A 16,789-nucleotide genomic window follows, 5' to 3' on the forward strand; every position below is an offset into this window, starting at 1 on the left:
ATGAGCAGTGCAAAAGCTCTCCTTTCCTGACACAGGACAGAGATCTTTGAAAAGCCCACCTGCTCCCCTCCTCTGATCCCATTCCCTGGACATGAACCACATCCCTGCTTGGCAATCACTTTCACTCAGCATCCGAGCTGTGGACTCAGTCTTTACTTTCTCTGTAATAGAAACGTGGCAGAGTGTTGTCTCTACAGCCTCTTTGGCTATGAGCAAGGAACTGTGAATCCAACAGCCAACATAGAAGCAAAAATGCTCCCCATGGGAAGAAGAGACAACAGGCTTTTATCAAGAATTAATCCCTACAATCTGGTCTGATGTCAATACAGACTCAGGAACATCTTCCACTAGTCTTTCACCACTGTACAATAAAAATCTCAAACTGATCGTGGCCTGGAGAGGGCTAAGATCACTCATCAGGAGAGAATTATCTCCTCGGTACATTATCTTTAGGCGGGAGAGCAGAGCTCTGCATTTTGTTCAACATATTCTACAAGATCTGAAAGGAGGGCTTTGGACTGGTTCACTTCAGTCACCCTAGAGAGGCTTGCAGGAAACCTTCCAGCCTTCTCTGGGTGCACCATCTAACAATGGTGGTTGTTGCAATCTGGCATGGGAACCGGATTATAGTAATTTGAGCAATTTCTTCTGTTCATGATTCATATAAATTTCTAACCTGATAAGATATTAGCAGTCAAACATAAGTGAAAGTGTTTTACAAATATTTGACTTGCATACTAGAGGCTCAAAGTCAATGAATGTCTGTATTTCTTAGCGGGGTATAAACAACTTTTGGTACTGAAATCGAAGCAAAATAATTCACTAGTTGCCACTTCTTTCTTCTCATATACTGCATGTTTCTTGCTCTAGATAGCATATGTAGGGTTTTGTATATAACGTATAAGTGACACCCGGGAGGTTTTAAATACATATTGAGTGATAAAAGTAATGAGGCTTGCTCATCTTATGAAAAGACGAATAAAAGCCTCAGTTGGAGGTTGAATTAATATTATAATAACATTGTTCTCCAACTAGGGTATGAAGAATCCTGGGAGAAGAGTATGAACTTTGAAACAGTAAGACACACGTGATTTATGGAGTGAAAGTTTTCACATGGATTTTCAGGTAGAATAGACTTAAACTTTTACCCTCGATTCTAGTGTCACCTCTCCAGACTCGTCCAGTTGGAATATTTCTTCTCTGCCATGGGGTACTGAATAAAGTTTTGAAAACGCTTCCCTTATTAAAACTCTAGACGGCAAGAGCATGTGTTGTTCTCTCTGACTTCAAGTAATAATGGAGAAAGGTAACTTGAGTAAGTGAACAGTCTGCGTTTTAAAATACTTGTGGGCTTAGCACTTCAAGTGATACATACAGAAGACAAATCTAGGATGTTTCTAAATAAATCCTTCAATTCCTGTCACTAAATTTCTCAATGAATCTGCTTGAATGCATAAAGATCTGCATTTAGCATATCGTGACTTGACAGGTGTCTAACAGTTATCTTCTCACATTCTTTTGATAAAGCCAGTATTTGCAATAAAGGCAAGCCTAAACTTCAAGCCAAGATCACATATAAATTATCACAAATTTCCTGTTTGAACTCTCAATTGATATTATTTATTATATACAATATATTGCACGAATTACAATTAATTCAGACATTATTATAACGTATAATTCTTTAATTCATGCATTTAAAGAGTCAGGGACATAGCAGACCACAGGCAGTTTTATTGCCTAGGATTTTTTTTTAAATTTGTGTATAATGGCACTGGTTGTATGTGACCGTACGAATGCTGCCTCATCACTTAACGGCCTCGCCTCCCCAAGTATACTGTCCGTTTGTACAGGACTGAGGTTGCAGCTTATCCTTGTTCCATCTTTTTCATTATTTTCTTGTCTTGGCCTCCTAGCAGGTATTCACATACCAACAAAAAATAGCAGTTAGCAAATTCATCAAAGAGGCCCCCAAAGTGCCTGTGTTTGGTGAATGTGCCTTCATAGTCATTGATCATGAAACGCTCAACCTTATCGCAGCTGAGCTATAATCTCATGATCTGAGGACCAAGGTCTTTGCCCAGAAACACTTAAATATATCCCACACACATGAAACCAGTAGCAAATAAGAAAGTTTGACAGATTGTGTGAGACCAGAAGGCTTTTCTATTGTTTATAAACTGTTGCTTCAAAATGGAAGGAACGAGTTGACCCTCAGTGCCTGTTTCATGTCAGGGGATTGCATTTTGGAGTAAACTAGCCAGCTAGAATGCCTGCCTCTTTCATAGTGTGTGTGTGTGTGTGTGTGTGTGTGTGTGTGTGTGTGTGTGTGTGTGTATTTACCGCAAACAAAACCTTAAAGCTAATATTCCCTGCCCTCATGGACAGGACTATGTACTTTAATATATTTGGAGACAGTGTTTTTTGTGGTCAACCCTTGGGGCATACCCCACTGCTATTAGGGTATGTGTACTAGGACCACAGAGGAGAATATTTGAAATGGGGACTATGCCAGAAAGCATGGAACTGTGGTCTCCTACCCCCAGATGTCTACATCATGACTTGTTCGTTCTTTTCTATCCATTCTCAACCTGCCCATATTGTTTTGCATCCTCCTCCTTATCTGCCTTGTTTGACTTCCTTAGGACAACATTGATCACCATGCCAAGTGAATAAGGGGAGGAAAGGGCACTTTGTGGGCAAAGTCCATGGCTGTCAGCGCAGAGGCAGGGATAGTAGGTAAGTTAGATACACGATGTCATCAAAACTGCTGTGAGGATTCATCTTCCTACTGAGGAGGTGGAAAGGCCAATGCAGTTCTGAAGATGACCCTGGAGAATGGTGAGGATTCCTCTCGCCACGTGGCTGCTGGATGGGGATGGGAAATGGATGAACGGGGAATGCCACTGAATTATGGGAAGAAACTCCCTTTAATCCTAGTCCTCTCCCTCAGTGTTGCCTAGAAAAGAAGTTCTTGAAGGCGCTGTTGTAGTTCTTGTTGAAAGCCGTATAGATCAGGGGGTTAAAGAAGGAGTTGGAGTAGCCAAGCCACAGGAAGATGCTTTTCCAGATGGCGGGGATGTCACAGGAGCAAAGCGGACTGATGAGCTCCGTGAGAAAGAAGGGGATCCAGCAGAGTGCGAACACACCAATGAGGATGCCCACCATGAGGGCGGCCCGCTGCTCCTTCTGCTCCCGCCACGTGTCCCCTTCTGTCTGGAAGGTGACGGTGGCATGGCGGACCGTGAACACCATCTGAGGCTGTTTGGCGGGGTCCTTCACCTGTAAAAGACAAGCAGGAGTTTTAGGAGGAGCCACCTCTGTCTACCTGCCAGCCTGAACCTAGACACTGACAGGCCTGGATTCCGCACATCCAGTTCCAGGGAAGGTCCCAACAGATAGGTGTGGGAACCTGAAGGCCCGTGGCACACACCGTCAGATGTGGGAATCAGGCGCTGGAGCTGGGGTGTTTGCTTATGTCTTAGAAATGAAAGAACCAGATGTGATGGAATTGACGTCCTGAAAATGGACTCCCTATTGCCGTCTGTTCAACAGAGGCAGTGGCATAAACGAGCAGGTGACATGGCACGCATGACTTAGTGGCAGAGGTGCACACGTCATCAAAAGTGTGCTGGATTGTACGCTTACGACCACATGTCCCACCATCTTTATAACCTTCTGGGCTCGTGTAAGTCCCCTCTATGATGTTAAAACTTTCTAGAACTTTTCCTTTGGCACAAAGATCCTACTGCTGTGCTCTGTAGCATATTCTGTTTGAGGCAGTCCAGTGGCTGGGACACTTCTCTCTGGGTCTATTCTGTGTCTTCCTCTATGCCCCTATATTTATGTAAAACAGAGACCCCAGTCTTTTAGAGTCTCCCCTTGGGTTCCCCCAAGGCCTCCACAGGGCAGGTTCCCACAGAATGAGGCCCTCCAGTTCACTTCCTTCTCTCAAGGAGTGGAATTCCTGGAAAGGAAGCTCTTCCTCCATTCTGGTCCTATTTCTAGCTGTTGGGAGGACTGACATAATGAGTGTCTACTGATGAGGCAGCCTAAATATGAAGCAACTGTAAATTTACATTAGGAAATTACTCAATCCAATCAAAATGTGGGACAGTTTCTGAGTCAGTCATTCTCTGGCAGGTGAGATTGCATTGACATTAAATCGTATTCTTCCCCTCTCCACCATACTGTGACTCTAGTACATTTAAACGATTTACACAGCCTGTTCTCAAAGAGCATACTATCTTTTAGGCAAAGAACCTTCAGGTCAATCTAACTCACTTAACTCATTCTTGGCCTCATTTATAAAGTGGACTCAAAAGGAACTGACTTACTATCATATGGAATAACAGGTGGAAATAGGAACACCGTGGTTAAGGCAATGTACCTGATGAATAAACTACCAAATTTGTAGAATAGACTTGCTGACATTTATTTGCAAAACAGTATAACATCAAGTACTATACACTAAATTAAATTTAAAAGAAGATAATAAATAGTAAAGCAAATAGTCCATAAGGCAACCTTTAAAAACACATATAAAATAAGCACTGAAAATCTCTCTTTCTGTACCTCTTGATGTAACTCTGTAACCAGAGTTACCTTTGGTTACTGATTTATCAATACATATCTGGAAATGCATTTGAGGGGATTCATTTATAGAAATCTAAACCATAACTAGCTTAATTTTTCGGCATAAAAGAAAGAGGCAAAGCTACCAATTTCCCCATAGTAAGAGAATTCAACCCCATAGTAACATCACGGAAGCTGTTTCCCCTATTGTCCCCAAATGGCAATAAAACAAGAATCTAGCTGGCCTCTTCAACCCTCTGGAAATTCTCCTTCTTCTTGGCACATTTTTATGAGTGACAATGGGGACACGGGTCATACTGGAGACACTGGTCACACTGTGGAGGCTGATCACACTGTGATCACATAAAGGATGCTGGTCACACTGGAGATGCTGGCTATACTGGAAACACCATGGATTCTGGTCATACTAGAGATGCTGCTCACACTGGGAATGCTGGTTACACAGGAGATGCTGTTCACACTGGAGATTCTGGTCACATTGGTGACACCATGGATGCTGATTACACTGTCAACGCTGGTCACACTGGAGATACCATGGATATGAGTCACACTGGAGATGCTGGTCGCACTGGAGACATCATTGATGCTGATAAAACTGGAGATATTGGTCACACTGTGGATGCTGGTCACACTGGAGCTACCATGAATACTGGTCACATTGTGGATGCTGGTCACACTGGTGACACCATGGATGCTGGTCACACTGGAGATGTTGGTCACACTGGAGACATCATTGATGCTGATTATACTGGAGATGCTGGTCACACTGGAGACACCATGGGTGCTGGTCACACTGGCGATGATCACACTGGTGATGTCAGTGACACTTAGTGCTTGATTTAGACATGTTTCATAGTTTAGTCATAGAACTCCAAGTTGGTCAGAAAAGAATATTTTTCTATTACCTTGTGAAATGTTGATTATTTTACTGGGCCATCTTTGGTGCTGCATTCAGCATCAACTGGCTTGATGGAAGAAAGATCCGTGACATTGATTTAAAATGGTACCTCTGGGACAATAAAGACTCCAGCTGCTAGGAGGATGTTGGTTGCTTGTGGAGTTTCAGGCTTCTAATGCCCTCAAATGGTAAATTTGTTTGCTTGCTCTATGGCTCTCTGATTTATGGACTCTTTAGCTCTTTGCTGTCTTCTAATCAATGGTTGCAATAAAGCAATTAATTTAGTCTGGAAAATAATGCTCTATGAATTACTGGATCCAACCTGGTCATTAGTAAACTCACAGAAAGAGAGGAAATAGGGTTAAAAAGTTAACAGTTAAGCCAAATTAATTTTTCCTAATAATCTCTGAAATGCATGTAAAGCACCTACCTCATAATTTAAGATTCATTTATAAATTTTTTTCTAAATGAACACTTATCCTCATCTTCCTCAGCAAACAAGTTCTTTGGGGACAGGAACGTATGTGTGAGAGCTTTCATTCTTCCAAAATGATTGTGCTAAATAATTATTTACCAGTTAATCATAAATATGATATGTTCTTTTATTTCATCCAACCACTCTGCTTTGCCTCTTTAATAATGTCATAGATAATCAATGGATTACTGTCAAAAACGGGTATTGGAATTAAGGGACAAAGACTCCTACCTTGGAAGTGTGGTTTCAGGCGATTTGCAAGTTAGACCACAGAATAAAAATGTTTAATTAAAAACGGTCTTACACATTAAGGAAGGCTCCATGAGGGTGTGAATAAAAATGGTCCCACACGCTTAGAACAAAACTAATTGTTCTATACAGTTATAGATATAATATAATATAGATATAATAACAAACAGGCTTTTTTTTTCTTGTTTAAACCCCTTCAATTGATCAAGGACAATGCAGTTTTGTGAATATACACTTGTAAACCAATTAATCCGTGTCAGCCCTCACTTCTGAAAGTCAGCCATTTAGGGTCAGACTCAACCTAATAAACACACCTCTGAGCATCAATCATCCAACAGAAAACCCCATTCTGAGTAAACTCCGTTCTGCAGCTGATGTCAGTCTGCTGCTCCTCAAGTGTCCCCAGTGTCTAAACCCACACCACCCCAAATCATGGATGCTTGGCACTCCGCTCTGCTCTGGGAAATTGCTGTCAAGCATTGCTTCCTCTCACTATTCTGAGTCAAAGATTCAGCTTTGTCTATTTAAGATTCTGAACAGTAGTGGCATCACCCATGGACAGTTCTGGAGGTTCCACTGAGGTCATTTTGAAGACTCCCTGGGATCCTTGGACCACAAGCGCATTCACTGGGCCCCAAACTCAGTTGCCCTTTGCATCTGCAGCCAAGTGCATCAACCTCAACAAGGATTTGAGTTCCTCCTCATTTTGCTGGGCTCTTAATGCTCAACGCATTTTGTTATCCTAAGATTGGAGACCAGCTATGTCCTTGGATAAGGTCGCAAGGCTGAGGTGTTTGTATTACGTAACTAGATCTTTGATTTGAGATCTACCATCAGGTCATTGTCTTAGATCTCTGTATAAAGCTTTCAGCCTCTTGCCATGAAGGTGTATCATTTGGCAAATATTGCCATGCCATTATTCTACTTATCCTACGGCCACTTGCTTTGCTTTTGTGTTGTCTCATGTACAAAGCCTCAGTGCATGGGTTTTTGTTTTGTCCTGGAATGCCTTCTTCTGTTGAATACAGAAGGAACTATTCTGTAAGGCACTGGCTTGTTAAGTTTCCAATCTAATCCAAGCAGGACCTGAGCGCTAATGATTTGAAGACCATTATTAGCCAGTGACCAATTTATGACAAAGCAATTGATCAAACTTGGCTTGTGGTCCCCTACAAAACTTCTATGAGGGCACTCCTGACTTGTCAAGTGGTGAAAATACATCACTTGGCTCCATCGTTTTCCAGCTTAATGACAGTCGCGTGGACAATTGTGTGTCCCCTTCTGCCATCTGTTTAGTCCGGGACCCTGAGACACTATTCACAAACACAAACTGTTGGCCAACCACAGTCACCTCCTTCTCGTGTTCTCCTGTGCCATGGCTTGCCCTTGTCAAAATCCCAATCCTCTTTTTTAAGAACTATTTCCTCTTTAAAGTTGTATTATGATCCTAACCCTTGAACTTTTCTTCACAAATGCCAAACTTTTTTTTTTTTACTTCATGAGAAACATCTGATGAATCAAAAATTAATAAGTTATTTAAGAGAAGCTCTAGAAAAAGTAGGAGACAAACATCAAATGGCTAAAATTCAGTCTCTTACTTGGTATTTTGAGGCCTTAAAACAAAATTCTAACTCTGAAATAGTACCAAAGATTTTGTAACCTTCCGAAACCTACTGTCTTTGCATATCTCTATCTTGTATTTTTCTGTTCAGCTTTATCTGACTTCCTAAATGAATCAGGTTTTTCTCAGGAAAAACACAATCACATTATAAAATTACCAGAAGAAAAATCAGATTTATAGAATTTAAATTAAAACCTTTGTCTAGACCTAAGTTAAGAGCTATAATTAATAAATATTCTAGGGCAGGCATGGGGGCTCATGCCCGTAATCCCAGCACTTTGAGAAGCCAAGGTAGGAAAATCATTTGAAGTCAATGGTTTGAGATGATCCTGTGCCACACAGAGAGACCCATCGCCACAAAAATTTTTTAAATTAGCCAGGTATCATAGCATATTCCTGTAGTCCCAGTTACTCAGGAGGCTGAGGCGGGAGGTCTGCATGAGCCTAGGGTTCAAGGCTGCAGTGAGCTATGGCTGTGCCACTGTACTCTAGCCTGGGCAACAGAGCAAGACCCTGTCTCAAAAAAAGAAAGGAAAGAAAAGAAGCAAAAGAAAGAAAATAATAAAGGAGAAGAAGGAGAAAATTTTTAAACTTTTGTTATAGAATTTATAATTTTGTTAGAATAGCAAACAAAATTTTTATTTTCTTGAACTATACACGTGTAATCATTAGTTAAATTAACTGAAATCCTCTCAGATAAAAAATATGGTTAAAAGCAGAAGCATAGAAAATAGAAAAATTATATAACCCAGTTGTGAAAATTTAAAGATAAAAATAGAAAATATATTATGTAAAGTAATTTTAGAAGGCTTTCTTTTAAGGAGAGGTTGAATAAAGATTCAAAGTAAACTAAATAAAGCTGGGCACGGTGGCTCACGCTTGTAATCCCAGCACTTTGGGAGGCAGAGGCAGGAGGATCACTTGAGCTTAGGAGTTTGAGACCATCCTGGGCAACATGGTGAGACCCCATTGCTATAAAAAAAATACACAAATTAGCCAGGTGTGATGGCAATTCTTGAAGTCCCATCTACTTGGGAGGCTGAATAAAGATAGAAAATAGACTAATAGACTTCAGAAAACTTTTAAGCAACATACTTGTGTTCACCCAACAGCTGAAGTTTAGACTTGTCCTGTCTTTCTATAAATGGCTTAAACCTGAATTTGGGAGTTTAATAAGAAAAAATAAACTGAAATGTGAAATTGCTGATTTGCAAAATATCCAACATGGGGGTAGACATTTCCAGATAGCCTTATAAAGTAAATGCTAGAAATCAATACAAGATATGGCTTTCTAGATAAAACACCCAAAAGGGCCTCTGTTCTCAAGGATTTGAGAGCCAAGATAAGAATTCTTACATATATTAATATATTGCTAGCAGAAGGAGCCTTGAAAGAATAAACATCTCATGTTGGCTAAAAGACAAAATGACAACTGTATACAATCTATCCAATAAAGCCACTCCAAGGAAGGTATTATCACTCAACAATTCTTTGTCTTTTTAAACTTCCAAGGAAAATTTTCTATAATGTGATGTATAGCTATATAAACTCTTTTGTTTATGTGGCTGTCACTATAACTACCAGTAACCCTGCCACTATAGAACAACAGTCATGCCACATACATTTATTAAGTTGTCTGAAAAGCAAAAAGGCAAATCAACTTGTAGTAAGTTTTTAAAAATTAAAACAAAAAATTTCTTTAATAAAGCTATTGATGGCTGGGTGCAGTGGCTCACGCCTATAATCCCAGCACTTTGGGAGGATGAGGTGGGCGGGACACCTGAGGTCAGGAGTTTGAAACCAGCCTGGCCAACATGATGAAATCCCTATCTCTACTAAAAATGCAAAAATTAGCCAGGCATTGTGGTGCACACCTGTAATCCAAGCTACTTGGGAGGCTGAGGCAGGAGAATTACTTGAACCCAGGAGGCAGAGGTTGCAATGAGCAAGATCATGCCACTGCACTCCAGACTGGGCAACACAGGGACCTGAAAAAAAAGCTATTGGTTATACCAGATAGTGAAACAAGATAATAAATGACAAATTTCTGGCTATATAGTACATTTTTCAAAGGCTTGAGAGAAAGTCAACATTATTTAATGGAACGATTCAAGTAGTAACAATCTTTAGCAATCCTGTATGATAACTTATAACTGATATTTCCAGATCACTAGCAAAAGAACGTTTCTTTAATCTATGACATTCCTACAATAGGTAGAATCTGCTTCCAAATAAAATGTGCTGCAGCCTTGTTCATGATGATATTATAGCTGATTAGATGTGAGAATGCCTACATTGTATGCAATTTTTAAAATTACTAAAGAAAACTCGTGGTTCTAGAATCTCTATGGACAAGAGACTCCACAACTAGAAACTTTAAGTGAAGTCGAATTCTTAAGAGTTAAGACCGGGTCTTCCTAGGTTATTATGAACGTTCCTTTTCAGGCAAATATGAAAACATGGGGCCATGCTCTGGGTGGATTAAGGTGACAGCGTGGCACCCGTCAAAGAACATTGCCTATTTTAAGACAATGTCACTGCTTAATTCAGTAACCTGGAGGATTTGCCTCCTTGTCTCAGAGACATTACAGGCATCAATTCAATTAGTCCTCACATCTTCAGAACATTTCATGTTAGCCTTTTAAATCTGATGTACCACAGGTAATAAGCCCCAATTGCTAACATAAACTATCCAGTATTTTTCTGCTCATTATTGATGGTTCACGGTTACTTTCTCCTTCTCCTGTTGCAATATGTGTCACCCAGCAGCTCTGAAACCCTTAGACAAGGAAGGGGAATCACATGACTGAATTTCTATAATTAAAGTATCCTGGCTTCAGAGAGAACTTTGATGCTCTAGTACCAAATTCAGATCTTTACATGCTTCTGCACAATTGTCCTGACAGATGATTCAACAGATAATTTTAAAAACAGTAGAAACTCATGTCGATCAACATGCAGTGTGGACATCACATCTCCACAGATGAAACTTCATCGTCAAAGAGGACCAGCCACAGTGGTGAAAATCTGGACAGCCATGGCAGTCTCTCTTGCAGCTCTGGCTGAATGAGGACCAAGAAAGGCAGACTGAGAAGGAAATGTTCCCACGTACTTAGGAAAAGAATGAGTGCTCTTTAGCCCAGAACGAGTTTTAAACTTATTCTATTGATCAAGGGCAACCCATCTCAATAGAGATATTTTTGAAATTTTGTTATCTTAAGATTTGTCGGGGCCAGGCGCGATGGCTCACGCCTGTAATCCCAGCACTTTGGGAGGCTGAGGCGGGTGGATCACGAGGTCAAGAGATCGAGACCATCCTGGTCAACATGGTGAAACTCCGTCTCTACTAAAAATACAAAAAATTAGCTGGGCATGGTGGCACGTGCCTGTAATCCCAGCTACTCAGGAGGCTGAGGCAGGAGAATTGCCTGAACCCAGGAGGCGGAGGTTGCGGTGAGCCGAGATCGCACCATTGCACTCCAGCCTGGGTAACAAGAGTGAAACTCTGTCTCAAAAAAAAAAAAAAAAAAAAAAAAGATTTGTCACCACCAAGTATGTCCTTGTATAAGTTTGTAGGGCTAAGGTGTTTGTATCAAGTCACTATATCTTTGATTGAGAGATTCTACCGTGAGGTAATTGTCTTAGATCTGCGTATAAGGCGTCAAACCTCTTGTCACACAGGTGTACTGTTTAGCAAATGGTGTCAGGCTGCTCATCTGTCTATCCTACTGCTGCTTGCCTTCTTTCGCCCCTGTCTGTCTATATGCACAGAGCCTTTTTGCATAGGCTGCTCTCCTGGGTGTAAGTCTGCTGCAGGGATCATACAGGAGTCAAAAGTTAAGTCTGTACAGTCTGTATATGCATTGCTTTGGTACCATTGGTGCCTGTAATTTTGAGAGTCAGAGCATTATTAATTTTGTCTATTATATAAAGAAGGAATAAGGATTGGAAGGCAATTAGGGTTAGAATAAAAGAAAGTAAAGTAGTTCACACTGTTTCTACCTCCTGGGTGTCTATAGCACCTGTGTAGATTATTGGTGTTAGCCCCTCAGTTCTGAAAGTCAGGCCACCAAGGATGGACTCACCCCAGTAAACACTTATTGGAGAAACAACCAATCAACAACAGCATCTCACACAGAGGATATCATCTACCCACAACTCAACAATCCACCAATCCCTAAGGCCCCATACCTCCCAAAAGCGCTGTTTCAGGTCTTCCCACATTCTGCTCTGCTCAGGGAAATCGTACCTGGACAGCACAGCCCCAGCTCCCTCTGGCAAGCAAGGCATTTTTCTTTGTCATTTTATTTCAGATCTCTAGCAGTGGCTTCCTCATCCTTTGACAAGGGCAAGGCTTACCTATCCTGTGGTTGCCAGATCCCAGCTCAATGTCTGAGCTGGATTAGGGTTTCACGGCATGTATTTAAATAAAACTCATCAGAGAAAGAAATGAGAGAGAAGTGTTGTGGTTTCCCTAGGTAACACCTAGCTGGTGGTAGAACCGCATTTAGAAACTCTGACGCCCACTCCCACTACACAGAGCAATCAGGTGGCCTGGTTTGTAATTAACCCTCCAACATAACATAAGTACAGAGGCAGCCCCACATTATATTTAGAGAATTGGATTATTTAGAGGACTTGCCAAGCCAAGGGACCCATTTTCAAAACTAATCTGGCAGGGGGGTTGAGGGAGAGAGGAGACAAGAGGGGTGTGTGTGTGTGTGTGTGTGTGTGTGTGTGTGTGTGTGTATAAAAAGCACAAAGATGCTATAATGCTTTGCTTCTGCTGTCACTGAAGCAGAGAAATGAGAGTCCCCTCATCCTTTTACAACAGGCCTTGGGATAGAATTGTAATTAACTTTCTCCTTCTAAAGCTGTGTTTGGGGTTGACTGTAAATCATATTTGCCTGGATAAACATCAGGGAAGAGGAGAATTTATAAAAGGAGGGCCCTTGGGGGTGACCAGTCTTCTTATTCCTAGCTTGGAATTTGAGTGGACGCTCACATGCATGGAACATAGCTTCAGGTAGTTTGATGGGAACTTCAGTGTTCTTACCCAACAGCACTCTTTGTTCTGCTTAGAAATCGAATAGATCAGAGTTTCCCAAAGTCAGTACAATTGACGTTTTGGTCTGAATCATTCTCTGTTGAGGGGCTGTCCCATGCATTGTACAATATTTAGCAGCATTCCTGACCTCTCTATACTACATGCCATTAGCACCCTAATCTCAAGTCTCGATCATCCAAACTGTCTCCAGATAGCCCAAATGTTTCCTTGGGGGCAATATCACCCTTCGCTGAGAAGTGCTGATATAGATAAAAGGGCAGGTAGCCTCTGACCCCTTGTTTTCTTCTTTCCTCTAGGATGATGCTGTCTCCCCCTTTTCCCTAGCTACACCTGTGGTCCCTCTAAGCTTGACTGACTGGGGATGGTTAGAATTAGCTACTGACTCTAAGAGAAAGCACTTGCAGAGCCCAGGTGGGTGCCCATCTCCCTCCCTAGACCAAAGTCTTCATGGGCAAAGACAACATCTCTATCATTCTCTTACCTCTTGCACCAAGCCTATAGTATGCACTCCATATGCTGAATTAGATTACATTCTTGTTCCAGAGCCAACGACAGAAAATGGGGACTGCGTAGACTTCTGGTCTAACCTAAATGTGTACATTAGATTCAAGGAATCATCCTTGGTAATGAGGGGGGCGTGGTCTTCAGAATTGTGAGTCATAGGGTCAGATTATTAAGAGTTAACAAAAAGCAGGAGTGGGAGAAGAAGAAAAGCTCCCTTGCTGTTGCTGTAGTGATTGTCATGCAATAAATGCCTCTTGTAGAGAACTGGGGAATTCTCTTTCCTAAATTTTTAATTTCCTCTGCAGCTTTACTCACTTTCAGGAAGGCAGACAAGTGGTCCTCAGTCACACCTACAACCTAATAGGGCTGTGGGGGATAGATCCAGAAAGTAACACCCCAAGGCAGTGGAAGCAGATAACAAATGCAGGCTCTGGGATTAATGCAGACATCATCTTCTGTCTTACGTCAGGATGGGAGGATGCCACAGAAGGACAGTATCCTAGGTGATACCATATTTTTAATAAATCAGTTGCTGTAATTTGGAAAGCAAAATAATAGACTAGGATGAAACACTAACCTGCATTGCCTGACACATGACAGTCTTCTTATCAAATCATGCTCCCACCCCTGGAGCCCCTCCTCCTGGAACACCCTCATTCTAAGTGCAAGAAGCTGTTAATTTTTCTAGTGTACTGAATCAGTGTACACCAGATATTAGCTTATCCAGATGTTCTAAAGGGTGTTATAGATCCATAGAATTTGGGGGCCTAAGGGCACCCTGCAGAATGACGTCATTGGAATTCCTCATGTTCTGTATATTTAACAAATAACCCATGAGAGAAGGAATTAGCTCTGTGAGAGGGAACACATCAGAGCAAAGTACACCTCTGATGCCTTCTTCCACTCTCCCAGTGTACTCCCCCTACTCCCAAACCCAAACAGTTCCACTTTCTACAAGTGTGGGGGGTGGGGCAGGTGGCCTGGAAATACAGCCTGTCCAAATGCAAGTCGAGTATTTTTAAGGATTGCTGCAATACCCACCTCCACAGCTTCGGTTACGGGCAAGACGCTATTGGTTTTCCTGGAGCCCACGCGGAACTTGGCAGCCTTGTAGATCTTCCAGTACACGAAGAGCACCACGCAGAGCGGCAGGTAGAAGGCGCCCACGGTGGAGAACACGGCGTAGGAAGGCTCACGACTGACCTGGCACTCCTCGCTGCCCTCAGAGTAAGTCTCTCCCCAGCCAAAAAGCAGCGGAGCCAGAGAGATGACAGCGGACAGCGCCCAGGTGAGCGCGATCATGACGTTGGAGACGCACTTGCGGGTACGGAGCGTGTATTCCAGGTGGCGCGTGATGGACCAGTAGCGGTCCAGGGCGATGGCCGTCACGTTCCAGATGCTGGCCGTGCAGCAGAGCACGTCGCACGCGATCCACAGCTGGCACAGCCGCCGGCCCAGCTGCCAGCGGCGCCCGGACAGCTCGTGCACCAGGCTCAGCGGCATGACCAGCGCGGCCACCAGGACGTCCGAGATGGCCATGGACGCCACCAGGTTGTGGGGCACGCGGTGGAAGGTGCGCACACGGAGAATGGTCGCCAGCACCAGCAGGTTCCAGGCGAACGTCGCTGCCACCAGAAAGCCCAGCAAGGTGAGAACGAGCACTCCGAAGACTGAGTGCAGGGGCGGGCTGGGGCGCAGGTCATCTTTGCCTAGGCTGCGGTTGGTCTCCAAAGGGGAGGGGGTGGAGAGGGAAAAGGAGGTTAGGTTCACAGGTAAATCCATCTCTGGGTCAGGAGACCGGCCTGGGGTGCTTGCAGAAAGGGTGTTCAGGAGGACTTAAGGTGGCCACTGCGCCCAGAGCCAACCTGGATGTTTGCAACCTCTGGCCAGTGGTGGGGTTTCTGGAAAGTGTCTGTGAATTTGGCCCCAATCTCCTGCTAGTGAGCATCCGTGGGAGACGGCATGGCTGCAAGTGCTGCAGGTCTGAAGCCCTGAGAGGCTAAGGAAGCAGAGGCAAGGGGCTGCGTCTCCAGCCAGGGCCCGCCTAAGCGGTTAGGAGCCCCGGGCTCCTTGCCTTGGCGGAAAAGGCTGTCTGGCGGCCCAGAACCGAGCATCTCCCCGATGGGGGAGAAGCAGGGCGGCCCGCAGCGTGTGGATGCTGGAGAGGGGCTGGTGCGTCAGAGCGGTCGCTCTCACCGCTTTGTCTCCCTGCCCACCCTTCTCTCTAGGCAGCCGGCTGCAGCTTTAACTCCGTGCTAGGGAAGCCAATTTGGGGGAGACCTGCTTTCTGGGACCTGCCTTCTGTCCCGGTTGTCCCCGCCACCCTGTCTGAGGCTGCGTCTCTGCAGAGCGAATGATGTCGCGCCCACCGAGACCTGCCTTATCCAAGTTGAGATCTAGCCCTACGTAAGCCATCAGCTGATAAGGCCTCCTCTCCCCTCCTCCTGGCTCGGAGCGCGCGGCTTTGGGGCTGTCCGCGGTGCTGCTGCGCTCCTGCGCTCCCCTCGCCGGGCGGCTCCCCCTACACGCCCCCTCGTGCGGTGCTGTCCGCGGTGCTGCCGCCTCACCCTGCCCGGATGCAGGAGGGTTGGCGCTGTCCACGGTGCTGTCGCTCTTGCCTGAAATGGGTTCCCACGTGGAACAAGTTGACCAATGAACTTTCCTCGAAACGTTCCCCTAGCCACCCACACGCATCCCTCTAGGGATGGTCTGGAGACTTTGAACACTGCTTTCTCAGCTTGCCATAAGTATCTGCTGTTCCTATAAGAGCTCCGAGTTAGGGGTCTAAGATCGTTTCACTAACTTTTGTTCTCCAGAAGATTTCAACACATGATTGCTTTCCTCTTACCCAGTTCTCAGTTGCTTCCCTTAAGGGTTGTTTTCCTTGAAGGAGAAGAGGCTCTAAGATAGCAGGTGCTGCTGTCCCTAGATATGGCTGAGGTGTTGGAGCTAGAATGCTTCACCTGGCTCCAACAGGAATGACTGAAGAATGCTTTACCTCCTCAGAGTCATAAGGCAGCCGTGTAGTCCCCAGTGGTTCCTACTAAATTTGCTTCCTGAGAAGGAAAAATTGGGATACGCGTTATTATAAGAGCTCCATCTCACACAAAAGAAAGTGGGACTGTAACTCTCCCCTCACACATAAACACAAATCCCACCAACACATCTACATACATTGAGAAAATATCAAAAGCTTCTAACAAGAATTTAAGATTTGAAGCACCTTATAAAGAGGCACATGATATAGCAATATAAAAGAAGCTAAAATTTTACAGCAAACCACCATGGTACGTGTATACCTATGTAACAAACCTGCATGTTCTTCACATGTACCCCAGCACTTAAAGTATAATAATAAAAAATAAATTAAAAGAAAAT

At 43.6% G+C, this 16,789-nt stretch overlaps 1 protein-coding gene across 1 annotated transcript; it reads right to left on the minus strand.

The window, feature by feature from the left end:
- Positions 1-1,603: 1,603 nt before the first annotated feature.
- HTR5A (5-hydroxytryptamine receptor 5A) lies at positions 1,604-16,017 on the minus strand. Its single transcript, XM_003941834.4, has 2 exons — positions 14,453-16,017; positions 1,604-3,282 (listed from the first exon to the last, which is right to left on the minus strand). Exons 1-2 carry the CDS (start codon positions 15,191-15,193, stop codon positions 2,950-2,952), a joined length of 1,074 nt encoding a protein of 357 aa, XP_003941883.1. The 5' UTR covers positions 15,194-16,017; the 3' UTR covers positions 1,604-2,949.
- Between the last annotated feature and the right edge of the window lie 772 nt (positions 16,018-16,789).

The sequence above is a fragment of the Saimiri boliviensis genome, chromosome 10, assembly GCF_048565385.1.
Source record: "Saimiri boliviensis isolate mSaiBol1 chromosome 10, mSaiBol1.pri, whole genome shotgun sequence".
NCBI lineage: Eukaryota > Metazoa > Chordata > Mammalia > Primates > Cebidae > Saimiri > Saimiri boliviensis.